General features: G+C 40.5%; 1 protein-coding gene across 1 annotated transcript; it reads right to left on the bottom strand.

The window, feature by feature from the left end:
- Positions 1–288: 288 nt before the first annotated feature.
- Positions 289–3,209, bottom strand: LOC128301373 (uncharacterized). Its single transcript, XM_053037815.1, has 2 exons — positions 1,320–3,209; positions 289–1,254 (listed from the first exon to the last, which is right to left on the bottom strand). Exon 1 carries the CDS (start codon positions 2,838–2,840, stop codon positions 1,806–1,808), a length of 1,035 nt encoding a protein of 344 aa, XP_052893775.1. The 5' UTR covers positions 2,841–3,209; the 3' UTR covers positions 289–1,254; positions 1,320–1,805.
- Positions 3,210–15,067: the final 11,858 nt, after the last annotated feature.

Consider the following 15,067-nt stretch of genomic DNA (forward strand, 5'->3'; position numbering starts at 1 on the left):
TGTTACACATTTAGAACACATTTCAAGCTACGCATTCCAAATAGGTAGTGTCCAAGATCACATCGGTAATACACATAAAGTAGTTCATGAAATTTAAAATGACAAATAATTAAAGTAATAATCAAATTTATTTACAATATAGAATTAAATATCCTAGTAACTAATGAATAGATACTGTTTATACTTCTAATGATATTGGAGGTACGTAAATAATAATCTAATCATCTATCACCTCACTTCGCAAACACCGGGGCAAATAAGTCCCCATGTTTCGGAAGTATCCTTCGCAATCCTGGGAATTTACTAGAGATGAACAATCAGCAATGGCTTCCATCAACGCCTGTTCGTTCTGTACATTGGCCCGTCTCACTAAATTTTTCCAATTGCTAAATAGATTTTCTATCGGGTTTAGGAAGGGCGAATAAGACGGCAGGTACAATGGTTTGTCTTCTTCTTCGCCGATAGTTTGCTTTACATCTGCACATTTGTGAAAAGGCACGTTATCCATAATCATATAAGAACGATTGATTCCGCGCGTTCTTAATATGTCCTTGAGCTCTATAATGAATTGTTTGAATAGCTCGCGGTTTACAGCCCTGGTATGCGCCTTGTAATGAACTATGCCGTACTTGTTCATTGCGCACATGATGGATATATTTTTCGATCTCCACTGTGGCGTTACGACGGTTGGAGTTGTTCCCTTCCGTGATCGACCTTGCGATGTCCTCATTCTTAGATTGAATCCTACTTCGCCGAGGAAAATAATGCCGGTATCGGTAATCTCCAGTGCCAATTCATAAAACATCACAGTATACGACCTACGTTCCGCAATTGTATCTTCTGTGTTACGTCGTTCGGGTATTTTGTGCATTCTTTTGAAGGTATAGTTGAATCCTTTTATTTGTCGTGCAATTGTTGTCGTACTGACATGCACGCCATATTGGTTATACACCTTCTCCGCTAACTCCTTCAATGTCAACGTGCAATCGTCATCTATCCACAAGCGAATGCTATTTACTGCATCATATGGCAAGAGCTTAGGACGGTTACCTCCACGTTTTGCAGCCGCAACCTGCCATGTCTTTTGATACTTCTTAATAATGCTGTAAACTGTTCCTCGATTAATATTTAGCATATCTGCAATATCTTTGCCGGATGCACCATTTTCGTACGCTGTAACAACACGGTTTCGATCTTCGTCAGACGTAGTTTTGTTACGCCGTCGAGGTACAGCCTCCGATGTATCCATGTTTGCTGTAGAATTATTATGTAAACAAAATTATTTGCTTGTTGTATTGCAAGGATAAAATATACACTACCTATTTGGAATGCGTAGCTTGAAATGTGTTCCAATTGTGTAACACGTTGTGATACCTGTGTAATACCTGCAAACAAGATCGTGAATGAGCTAGAGAATTTCGGACGCACAATTTGGTCGTCCAACAACAACAACAAATATATGAATTTGGTGTATATGCTGGTTCCGTGGTATGGGTTGATTAACTGGTTTCTAAATACCATGAATAAGTACAGAAAGTAGTTGTATAAGTCACCGGTATTGCTTAAATCAAGCACATTATTGTTAACTTTGTGGTATAAAAACTGTAAATGAAATTCTTGCAACCAATATGTAACCCAGCATAGGAAATATAGGATAGGAAAATGACTGATATATAGTTATAAATATACTGAACCCTAACGTAAAAATATAATAGAAAAAGTAATATCATCTGTAACGAATCGTCATACGAACGTATTTACATATTACATCTAAATAACTAGTGTTTAAACATAACAATCTATACCTAATCTAATATAGTTTCACCTCTAACACAGCGTGAAATGTAATGCCACATATTTCTAATATAACCCTCGCAATCATGTGCAGTGACGTACTGTGCTCCGTTCCTAATTGTTTCTGTTAGTTCGTCCTGGTTATTGGGACCAGCTCTTTTTACATAATTTTTCCACTGACTGAACATGTTCTCTATGGGGTTTAAAAAGGGTGAATAAGATGGTAAATAAATTGCTTCGTCGTGTCCATCTTCGATGGTTTCTATCACAGAGTTGCATTTATGAAACGCAACATTATCCATCACGAAGTAACTTCTAGATATATCATTAGCTCGCAAAATGTCTTTTAGCTCTATAATAAATCCGGTAAATAGTTCCTTGTTTACCGCGCGATTATATGCCTGGTAGTGAACAATGCCGGACGCGTTCATGGCACAGATAATTGATACGTTTCTGGTGCGTAGTTGAGGAACAACAACTGTAGCTGGCGTTCCTTTCCTTGATCGTCCTTTGGATGTCCGCATACTCACGTTGAATCCAACATCGTCCAAATACACCAGCCCATTTACAGGAACCTCACGAGCAATATCGTAGAATCTGGCGGCATATGCTGTTCGCTCCTCGATAGTTGCGGCTGTGTTACGACGTTCTGGCACCCTTTGAATCATTTTGAACGAATAATTGAATTCCTTCACTTCCTTGGCAATGGTTGAAGCGACCACGCGTACGCCGTATTGCTGGAACACTTTCTCGGCCAGCGCTTTCAGGGTGATAGTACAATCTTCGTCGATCCAGTCTCGAATACTGTCCACGGCTTCACTCGACAATGATTTAGCACGATGACCGCCGCGCTTTTTCGATTCAATTTGCCAGGTGTCCTTATATCGCTTGATGATCCCGTACACGGTGCTCTTGTTTATGTTTAGCATATTGCCTATTGATGCTGGTGTTGCACCACTTTCATATGCCGTTATGATGCGTTGCCTATCCTCATCGCTGGTAGTTTTTAAAGCACGCCGAGGTGCAGAGCTTGTACTGGCATCCATGACTGGAAAAATGTAACGTTGTGATTACCAATTCGAAATGTTCCTCATCATGTCCACAAACATAATATATGTAACTCACCTAATTTTGTGAAACTTTTATTGCTCACTTTTCTTTACTTGCTTGCAAAATTATTATTTTGTATAAAACGGCTTACACAGTTTGCGTCGCTTGCTTTGAAAAACTTTCTACAAGTGATCATTTTTTCACTACCTGTTCAAATTATACCAATTGACAGAAGCTGTTTTGAAGGCTTTTGTTTATAACCACTGCCTCGAATTCTTTCGAAACATTGTTTTGTATGCATATACAATAATCATTATTGTTTTTACTACCAATTATCAGCCTAAAATATGTTATTTAAATTTCATTTTATTATCTAAACTGTCATTTTAAATTCAAACATCTGTCATGCTTAAAGCTTTCCCGTTGACAAAAAGCTTGCCGCGAAGCGTCACAAATATTTCGGTACAGATTGCGACAACAGACTCCGCTTCCTTTTGAGCAGGGTCCAGATGGCGCACCTGAGTCCAGATGCAAACTGGATACAAACTCTAGATAAATGTGAACCGTGGCTAGAATAAGCTCTTACGTTGCCAGATAAGATCGTAAACCCTCGTAACTCGTAAAGATCGTAACTAATACCGATTCTGCTTCGTGAGCTCAAGCAGTGCTCCTTCTACTTCTGTCATGAATATGATATCCGAAACCCTCTCGGACAAAAAGCAGAATAATAATGTTTTCCTTGTTCGAAAAGATCTCGAGAGAAAATAGATAAGCGCATAAAACTTACTTGAATATACGGAATCGCCATAGTCCTCAATTTCTTCAGCTTCTTCTGTTTTTGGTTCAGCTTTTATACCAGGTTCTTGTATCATGAAAAACGGGTCCTGAACTGCTAGGCCTGTTTCGCCGATTTCTATTTCTTCCTTTAATGGGTCGATGCAATCCCAAGAGCTTGCCAGTTCTAGATCTTCTACCATGGGCTCCTTAAAGTCCTCGACAACAGGTTCCTGTTTTATCTCAGTTGATGGCTCCAACGATTGCTATCATCGGGGAAAAGTCACACATAGGAGTTAACGACGCAATAAAAAAAGCGACGCCATGGTCGAGAGCACCTACCATTGGAGTTCGTTTATTTCCGCCGCGTTGGTTCAATGGATCTTCCATGGTTGCAGATCACAAAACACCAAAATTCAGCGTTACAGGAAGAGATTGGGGTTTTGTTTACAGAGTTTCAGCGTTACAATCTAATTCGTCTTGTTTGCGTTAGAGAATGGTCTCACGTTACTCTCGTTAACAAACGAATGGGTTGCTTAGACAAGTTTTACTTTTGTATGAAATTTCCTTATTTCACGACACAATCACTGAGAGCACCTGGCGTGGTTCTTCTTCTTCTTCTTCTTCTGTCGACAGTGTTTACCTCCTCTGATGCCAGGTTGGCTCATAATCAGAGTTTTACTGTCTCTTTAGATTAGACCTGTCAGTCTATTTCTCTTTCTTTTTTGTGTTTGGAATTGCCGTTGGTAGTTTAGATTCTTTGCCTTTTTTTCTATCTATCTATTTTCTTTTCTTCATTATGTTTGTTCTGTGGGTCTTCTACTCAATTGTTTTTTTTTTACCTTCTTGTTTGACTATGCTTTGACTTTTTTTTAACTACCATGTGTTTTGCTGTGCAAAAGGCATGTAGTTAGAGTCTCTGTCTATTTATTTATTTTTTTCCTGCATTTTTATTTCATTTTTTTCTCTTTGATTTATTTATTTATTTTTGGTTTGGCGTGGTTGATTTTTCAGAATGTATTAAATTGTTTTTCATTCGACGGCCTTGTTGTGTTGTTGACAGTTGCACTTTATTTTGGTAATGATTGTTAAGCCGCGTGTACACGAAGCCAAAAGGCATAATTACTGCATTTAACTGCATACAGTCTTTGTCCGAGTTATGCGAAAAATAGTGCCTGAGCAATTCGCGTACTGGCAGTCCCCGAGATACGCTATTATAGCGGACCGCTATAACCCGTGAAAAATCCGCGTATCACGAATTTCTGCGTAAGTCGAATCCTGGTGCAATTTCGTTCATACTTCAAAGTCACAGAGTCGACTTGTTTCTCTGCACTTAATTTATGCACCGAATCAGGCTATTTTTAGAAAGATTACATTAAAATAAGTGAGAAGAAAATGTTTTATGTTGCAAAAAATGGTATTTTCTACCAATGTTCACCTTTTTACTTAGATTTTGTGTTATAAACAAGCTCAGCTGTCAAATTAAAAAAAAACGCGTATAATAGGAACCGCGTATCTCGCGGACTGCCTGTATCTCGAGTTTCCTTTATGCAGGCAGTCCCTGAGATACGCGGTTAATCTTATACGCGGATTCGGAGATACGCGGTTTTTTTTAAATTTGACAGATGAGATAGTTTATAGCACAAAATCTAAGCAAAAAGATGAAAATTGGTCGAAAATAACGTTTTTTGTCACATTAAACATTTCTTTCTAATTTATTCTAATGTATTCTTTCTTAAAATCGCCTGATTCGGTGAAAAAATTAACTCCAGAGAAGAAAGTCGACTCTGTGACTTTGAAGTATAAACGAAATTGCACCAGGATTCGACTTACGCGGAAATTCGAGTTACGCGGATTTTTCCCGGATTATAGCAGTCCGCTTTTTTAGCGTATCTCGGGGACTGCCTGTAATATCGTTTATACAGGTGGTTGCCGAGATGCGGTATTATAGCGGACCGCTACAAGCCTGGAAAAATCCGCGTATCTCGAATTTCCGCGCAAGTCTAATCCTGGTGCAAAATCGTTTATACTTCAAAGTCACAGAGTCGAATTCCTTCTCTGCACTTGGTTTATTTAGCGAATCAGGCGATTTTTAGAAAGATTGCATTAAAATAAGTTAAAACCATACGTTTTATATGACGAAAAAGGTATTTTCGACCAAATTTTCACCTTTTTGCTTAGATTATGTGCTATAAACTCTGTCATCTGTCAAATTTCCAAAAACCGCGTATAAGAGGAACAGCGTATCTCGGGGACTGCCTTTACTTAATCTGTTCATTAAATTAAAATCAAATAAAAACCAAATATTTTATATGCTAAAGGAAGGTATGTTTGGCCTAATTTTCCCATTTTTGATTTTATTTTGTGCTATAAACTATTCATCTGCCAAATTTACAAAAATCGCGTATCTCGGGGACTGACCTAGAGATACGCTGTTCCTCTTGTACCCCCAAGCATCGCATCTTTCCCCAGCCATCGTATCCTGCCAGCCTTCGCCACCGTCACGATGACAGGTTCGCCATACTCCTGAAAAAGCTCGTGGTTCATTCTTCTTCCCCACACTCCATGTCCAAAACGTTTGCATCCTCCGCTTGGATGGTTCAAGAGTCGTGTCAATAGAGGAAAACTGGACGAATAAATGTGCAATATATCTTACATTTCGAGCGGTCTCGAAGTCTTCTGGTTCTCATTAGTTGGTAAAGCACACAGTATCAGTACAGTACAGTTCACCTGTACAATTCACCTGCGTCTTCGGATTTCAATGCTGCTGTCGTTGTTCAAAGTAGCAACCGTCAAAGATAGCAGAACTAATCTACCACCTCGAAGTTGTAGCTGTCAACCGATACGCGGTCTCCCAATTGAACCCTATCTCGGGCTGAGTTTCCGGCAAGCAGGTGTTTCGTCTTTGTCGCATTCAATCAATCTAATTCTTGCTGTTTTACGTTTGAGTCCGGTGTTAGTTTCACATGCCTTCACCTTCTAAAGCAATATTGAAGAAAAGACTGGAGAGTTCATCGCCTTGCCTCAGACCCCAGTAATATTCGAAAGATTCCGACAACATATATGTTACGTTTTTTAACCTTTAGTCTTTAACCATAAAACACGTCTCACTTGGATGCCGATGTCCTTCGAAGTAGCACTTCTACCCTTGGATTACTTCCTGCTCGTCTGTCAGGAGGTTTCCTTCCGCATCTCGGCACATTGCGATTTTAGGAGCAAATCCAATCCTTTCAATCTCCTGTATAACAACGGGGTGTCCTCCAACAGGAAAAGCTGCAGTTTATCTGGCTTTTCAAAACGGCGCTTCTTGTTTTGAAAATCTGCAGGGTCTGCTGTTTGGAGATTCGACTTCGACTTTCGAAAGCGACCATAGCAGGCTACTAGGATTGAACGTAATCCAAATCCAATCCAAACTCTTCCCTTTGATTTCTTCTGTGTTTTTAATTGCAATATCGCCGCCGTCAAATCGTGTACAACTTATCCTTCACGGGCAGTAGCTACATACTGTTTTTTTTCTATCTCTTCTTAGCTAAAGGGTGTTCCCGAAAGTATAAGCACGATTTCTAAATGACGTATCTAGTAAACGCATGAAGTTGTAGCGACCGTGATAACGGTCAACGAGATTTGCGACTGTGGTGACAGTAGCTGTCACGCCGAACAAGCGATGCAAGACGCTAACTGTCAGGAGCAGACGTTTCCTGGAAGACGCAAGGATCAGCCTTCCTTCTCAAGTGGCAAGAGAGAACGACACGTGATTTCGCGAATAGTGAAGAAAAAAGTGCGTTAAGCAAATTACGAGATCTAAATATAAAAAAAAGCTTTATACAGAAGCTAAAACTGGTGACCCCTGTAGGGATTAAGTATGGAAAGGAAGCCAGAAATAAAAAGACGCAATTAGAAGTTTAGTTTTGAACATAACGTAACGGTAAATTCAAAAGGCACGTTAGGCGAAAAGACGAACTGAGAAGGAAATAGAGAGTGAGAGCGAAAAAGGTATCAAAGCGAAGCTAATTGTGACAGCGCGATGAGGTAAGGAGCGAAAGACTCAGTCTTGTGATTGAACGCATAGAAGATAGACGGAATACGATCAGCGGAAGCAAATAAAAAAAAATAAAAATAAAATAGATAAAGAATTGAAAATATATATATATATATAAAAAAAAAAAGAAAAATATATATAAAGATGTCTGCAAATCACGACAATGGCGCAAGTCGGTAAGATAGTCAATATATAGGTTGCTCTAGAGATCGTCGTATTGACTGATTATATAGAGGGTACGTACACAATGTTTAATTGTGTTTTTCTGTTGCGGTGTGAAGTTCTTGAAGAGGACAATTCAGGCAATCGTATTGCAGGAAAATAGGGCGACCCTCATACAGAGAAAGTGAATATGAAGTGGTTTAACAATGCAAGAAGGAGAACCTCGAGCGGTTCTAGTGAGAATGATCCTGGTGTGTGTGTGTGTATGTTAACACGCGCAATGCTATGGTTGTTCTAAGTATCGATTTCGGTCCGGTATTGTTGTGACGCGTTTGAACATGTGTATGATGCTCACTCGCTGTCGATTTTGGTAAAAATGCGCGAGAAAAGTAGAGAAGCGCGAGCGGTTCATGGCAATTTGTAATTCACATATGACAAAAGGGAACCTCGAGTGGTTCAAGTGAAAATAGGTGTAGTGAATATTGACACGTTGAACTATATGGCTTTTCCACAAGACCTTTTTGAAGAAAAGTTCGGGCTCCCAAAAATGTTTTCTTTGCATCGTTCTGCTAAAATATGACATGTTTGAGCGTGTATGCGCCGCTCGTTCGCTGTCTGGTGCTGGTAGAATCGAAGACAGTGGAAGACAAACGTAGTGCTCAACGTGACAAAACAAGACTCACCAATGTTAAAAAAAAGATCCTCGAGCGGTTCTAGTGAAAATGATCCGGGTGTGTGTGTGTATGTTAACACGCGCAGCGCTACGGTTGTTCTAAGTAGCCGTTTCGGTTCGGTATTGTTGTGACGCGTTTGAGCATGTGTGTGATGCTCACTCGCTGTCGATTTTTGTCATTCAATGCACGAGAGGAATACAGAAGCGCAAGCGGTTCGTGACAAATCACAATTATTATTTAAAAAAGGGAACCTAGAGCGGTTCATGATGTTACTGAATCCTAAAGGACAAAGAGAGAACCTCGAGCGGTTCAAGACGATTTTTAACAAAAAAAAAAAAAGGAACCTCGAGCGGTTCATGATGTTACTGAGTCCTTATGGTAAAGAGAGAACCTCGAACGGTTCAAGACGACTTATAACAAAAAAAGGGAACCTCGAGCGGTTCATGATGTTATAAAATCCTTATGTAAAAAGAGAGAACCTCGAGCGGTTCAAGACAATTTTTAACAAAAAAAGAGAACTTCGAGCGGTTCAAGACGACTTATAACAAAAAAAGGGAACCTCGAGCGGTTCATGATGTTATAAAATCCTTATGTAAAAAGAGAGAACCTCGAGCGGTTCAAGACGACTTATAACAAAAAAAGGGAACCTCGAGCGGTTCATGATGTTACTAAATCCTTATGTAAAAAGAGAGAACCTCGAGCGGTTCAAGACAATTTTTAACAAAAAAAAGAGAACCTCGAGCGGTTCAAGACGACTTATAACAAAAAAAGGGAACCTCGAGCGGTTCATGATGTTATAAAATCCTTATGTAAAAAGAGAGAACCTCGAGCGGTTCAAGACAATTTTTAACAAAAAAAGAGAACTTCGAGCGGTTCAAGACGACTTATAACAAAAAAAGGGAACCTCGAGCGGTTCATGATGTTATAAAATCCTTATGTAAAAAGAGAGAACCTCGAGCGGTTCAAGACGACTTATAACAAAAAAAGGGAACCTCGAGCGGTTCATGATGTTACTAAATCCTTATGTAAAAAGAGAGAACCTCGAGCGGTTCAAGACAATTTTTAACAAAAAAAAGAGAACCTCGAGCGGTTCAAGACGACTTATAACAAAAAAAGGGAACCTCGAGCGGTTCATGATGTTATAAAATCCTTATGTAAAAAGAGAGAACCTCGAGCGGTTCAAGACAATTTTTAACAAAAAAGGGAACCTCGAGCGGTTCATGATGTTATTAAATCCTTATGGAAAAGAGAGAACCTCGAGCGGTTCAAGACGACTTATAACGAAAAAAGGGAACCTCGAGCGGTTCATGATGTTATTAAATCCTTATGTAAAAAGAGAGAACCTCGAGCGGTTCATGTCACGGAAAATATAGTTCCTTAGAGGTTCGAATTTAATAACTATGAGATGGAAAATATACTAACACTACAGTTTTCTGAGTATTTGTTTCGTATAGATCGGACCGAGTAAACACACGAAGCGAGTTCGAACACAAGATAATACGGAAATTTGGTCATTCCATTGTATTCTCGTTTGTCTCTTCAGCAAGGGCGATATCTCAAAAGCAGAGGTGAACGCCTTGATCAAGGCTTTAAAGAAGGAGAAGGAAAAGAATTCCTTGCTAGAGTCGCAGCTGGAGTAAGTGCGCGCGAGCTCTACCAAACGACGAAATGACTGGATTGAAGAAGCATCTGATGATCAGTTATTCCGAATCTCTCCACGAGGCTCTTCAACAATGCTAGAACTCGGCATACAAACCAACAACGAGGTTTCCATGTTGGCGTCTATGTCTTTCGCGACACTACAAATACAAGCTTGTCATCCCAAGGAGGAAAAAGAAGAGGTGGATAAAACGACCTTTGAACGATGGAAGGAACAATTCGATGCGGCAATGGAATTTGCGGGAATTTCGAGTGAATCTCTAAAAATGAGTGCTTTTAAAATGAAAGCAGGCACTGCGTTGTTGGACATACTGGAAACATCAGCGCCAATTCAATCTGAGAAAGATGCGGATCTTTATCCGTACACAAATGCAATTGATAGATTGGATCAATATTACGGATCTCATCTATACGTTTTTCGTCAGCGTCAAAAGTTGCGAACGATGAAACAAATCAAAGGAGAATCTGACTATAAGTTCGTTAAACGAGTGATTGAATTTGGCAAGACTTGCAATTACAAAGATGAGCAGTTAATCGAGACCATTGCGGACGTGATTCAGGTGCATGCAGTTAATCCCAAGGTACGCAAAGCAGGATGGAAAATCCTTAAGAAACGCGGGACGATTAGCGAGCTGTTGGATAGAGTGCGGGCTTGTGAAATTGAGGCGATCAATGAGAATATTCTTGATAGAAATCAACAGCCGATTCGACCTACGGCTGAGGTCTCTGCTGTTTCGTACGGTGCTTACCCAAAAACGGCGCCTCGCCCAGGGGAGTTTCAACGCGATAAATTGACGTACCGACAAAAACATTGGGGAATGCAGGAAGCTAGAGGATTCAACAAAAGTGGTTTTTCCGGATTTGCAACAAATCGATCTTTTGGAATTCGTCGTATTGTATGTTGGAGATGTAACAGCAATCTGCATCGGCCGGAGAATTGTTACGCTATCGACAAGAGGTGCCGAGGCTGCCAGACGGTAGGACATATCGAACGAGCGTGTCGTCCTGAGCTGCAAAATAAGGCGGTAAAACGTTACTCAACAGAGGGCGAACCGTCTCATTCAAGTAAAACTCGGAAGATTGCAGCAATCACGGATGGTGATGATGCAGATAAATCCGATTGCGAACAAAAGACTGTTACATTGAAGCCTGCTCCAAAAACTTATGGTATTGACGCGGTTCATTTAAGAACCAACGACGATCAGTTGTATGTGCTAAACCAAGGCGCAATCGATCAAGGATCAGTTGTAGGTTATGTAGCAGGCGTTCCCATTAACTTTATGATTGATTCCGGTGCTGACGTTAACACCATCAGCGAAGATAATTTTGATTGTTTATCTAGAAATGATCCTAAACAAACAAAACTTTTCAGCATTAGAAACGGAACAGATCGTTCCTTGAAAGCTTACGGCATGAAAGACGAAATACCGGTAGTAGCGTCATTCGTAGCTGAACTATACATTTCTGAAGAACGACCTCGTTACATGGAAAAATTCTATGTAGTTCAAGGACAAGCGAGGGCTCTTCTCAGCAGGTGTACATCTCTGAGGTATAGCGTATTACAACTTGGAATTAACGTGCCTATTAAGAAACTGTCGGCAGATATAGCTCTAAAGATGTCACCCGGCGAAATTTCTATAATATCCGACCAGAACGAATTTCCCAAGTTTAATGTACCCCCAGTTATGATCACATATGATACGAACATGCCGCCGTCAAGGAGAATCTTCACAAACATTCCAACGGCATTTAAAGACGAAACAGAGAGACGTTTAGAAGACCTTCTTGCTTCCGGAATAATAGAACGAGTAACCAATGAAATGGATCGATCATTCTGCTCGTCATTGCTCGTAGTCCCTAAAGGAAAAAATGACATTCGGCTTGTCGTTGATCTCCGAGGTCCAAATAGAAACATAATAAGAACACCCTTTAGAATGCCTACTTTAGAAGCAATCCTCTCTCAACTGAACGGAGCATCCTGGTTTTCAACGATCGACCTTACCAGTGCATTCTTCCACGTCGAACTAAACGAAAAATGTCGGCATCTCACCAATTTCTTTGCAGGAAATGGAACTTATCGATTTAAACGACTCCCATTCGGTCTTTGTAATTCTCCCGACATTTTCCAGGAGATATTGCAGACTGTTGTATTAGCAGATTGTCCTGGATCCTTGAACTACCTTGACGATATCCTTGTATTTGGCACAACGATAGAGGAGCACAATAGGAACCTTCAAACGACTCTACAAAAACTACAAAATCACAACGTTCGATTAAATCCCAACAAGTGCATTTTCGGAGCACAAACGGTAAAGTTCCTTGGATTCAACCTTTCCGCAGACGGTTGGAGCGTAGAGGACGATAAAAGGAAAGCTATACAAAATTTCCGTAGACCGGAATCACTAACAGAAGTTAAAAGTTTCCTGGGCCTGATTAATTTCACCGAGCGATTCATTCGTAACAGATAATTAAACTTGGCTACTTTGATCGCAATGATACTACGGAGCTTTTTGTGGACGCATCTCCAATAGGGCTGGGGGCAGTATTAGTCCAATTCAACGGAAAAGGATGTCCTCGAATTATAGCTTGTGCCTCTAAATCCTTGACAACAACCGAACAAAAGTATCCACAAACACAGAAGGAGGCATTAGCAATCGTATGGAGCGTAGAAAGATTTACTTACTACTTAATTAACAAACAATTCATTATTAGAACAGACTCTGAAGCAAATCAATTCATATTCAGCGGGCTACATCGCAGCGGCAGACGATCCATAACAAGAGCGGAATCTTGGGCCTTAAGACTACTACCTTACCACTTTAGCATCGAGAGAGTCCCCGGTCACCTTAACGTAGCCGACGCTCTCTCTAGACTTATCAGCACAGCTCAAATTGACGACGCATTCGACGAAGACGACGAAAAACATCTGCTTTATTCATTAGATGCAAGTGATATGAATATTACCTGGTCGGAGTTACAGACTGCTTCGGAAAACGACAAAGAATTGGAAGAGGTCAAAATCAGCATTCAAACTGGTAAATGGTCCAAAAACCTTAGACGCTATGAGTCTGAGAAGAAGAGCTTAAGAACGCTGGGACCAATTATTTTCAAAGATGATCGAATTATCCTACCAGCGATCCTGCGCGAGAAAGCTCTACGGTCAGCTCATCAAGGTCACGTGGGATGCGGAGCAACCAAACGGATTCTTCGAGAATTTTTCTGGTGGCCAAACATGTCAAAACATACCATCGAATTCGTAAATAATTGTGATACGTGTATCGCAATTTCAAGGAAGAACCCGCCAATACCTCTCTCTTCTCGGATACTCCCAAACGGACCATGGGAAATTTTGCAAATAGATTTTTTGAGTCTGCAAGGATGCGGGTCAGGAGAATTTCTTCTAGTTGTAGATACGTATTCCCGATATTTACATGCCTCAGAGATGAGACAAACGGATGCAAAAAGTACGATAGTTGCTCTTTGCAAAATGTTTACCGTTTGGGGCTTACCTCTTGTAATCCAAAGCGATAACGGACCTCCTTTCCAAAGTTCGGAATTTGTCAACTATTGGGAAGAGAAAGGCGTAAGGATAAGGAAATCCATTCCTCTAAGTGCCCAATCAAATGGAGCCGTAGAACGTCAGAACCAAGGTGTCATTAAAGCAATATCAGCTGTAAAAAAGGAAAACCGAAATTGGAGAGTATCGATGGAAGAATACATACACCTACATAATACACGCAAACACCATTCGAGATTGGGCGTAACACCGTTTGAGTTACTTGTCGGCTGGCGATACCGTGGAACCTTCCCCTGTCTTTGGGAATCCAAGAACAATCTAGATCGGGTAGCCGTTCGAGAAGACGACACTTTTGCAAAGTTGGTTAGCAAGCAGTTTGCAGATAATCATCGCGGGGCAAAGGAAAGCTCGATTTGCGTTGGCGACATAGTAGTTGTAGCAATACCACAGAAGACAAAAACCGACCCAAAATTTTCTAACGAGAGATACACTGTACTAGCTAGAGAAGGAGCGAAAATAGTAATTACAAATGAAAAAGGGGTAAAATTAACGAGGAGTGTTAATGATGTAAAACGCGTGAAATTCATTCAGGATGCGGCGTCAAACAGCGATGATGAGTCTTCGGAAGTAGTGACCAGTTCAGTTAAATCTTCTCTTACTAGACCGATAAGAAATATTCGAAAACCGGAGAGGTTTAAAGATTCAGTATTGTATTAACGTAATACCACGTAAGAGTAGGCGAAGGGGAAAATGTAGGGATTAAGTATGGAAAGGAAGCCAGAAATAAAAAGACGCAATTAGAAGTTTAGTTTTGAACATAACGTAACGGTAAATTCAAAAGGCACGTTAGGCGAAAAGACGAACTGAGAAGGAAATAGAGAGTGAGAGCGAAAAAGGTATCAAAGCGAAGCTAATTGTGACAGCGCGATGAGGGAAGGAGCGAAAGACTCAGTCTTGTGATTGAACGCATAGAAGATAGACGGAATACGATCAGCGGAAGCAAATAAAAAAAAATAAAAATAAAATAGAATAAAGAATTGAAAATATATATATATATATAAAAAAAAAAAGAAAAATATATATAAAGATGTCTGCAAATCACGACAACCCCGACGTGATCTCGGGAATAGCGACGTTCACTTTTTCTTAGTTACCCCGTGGTTTCGACCTGATGCGAAAAAAGATGATGCAGCACAGCCCTACGAAGGAAAGCGATGCTGCAACGACGCCCAGCACAAAAACCAGTGGTACCTCCAGCGGCCAAATGGTCGTTCCCCCCACGGAGACGGCCATGGGAAACCCGGTTGACGCTGTCAACGCCTTCCGACTCAACATGCCGGAGATGAACACCGGTGACATGCCTTCCTACTTTTTCGCGCTTGAACACTGGTTCGCGGC

Source organism: Anopheles moucheti, chromosome 3 (genome assembly GCF_943734755.1).
Source record: "Anopheles moucheti chromosome 3, idAnoMoucSN_F20_07, whole genome shotgun sequence".
Lineage (NCBI taxonomy): Eukaryota > Metazoa > Arthropoda > Insecta > Diptera > Culicidae > Anopheles > Anopheles moucheti.

Excerpts from the sequence above, each read along its gene's own strand:
- LOC128301373 (XM_053037815.1), bottom strand. The coding sequence starts at position 2,840 with ATGGATGCCAGTACAAGCTCTGCACCTCGGCGTGCTTTAAAAACTACC.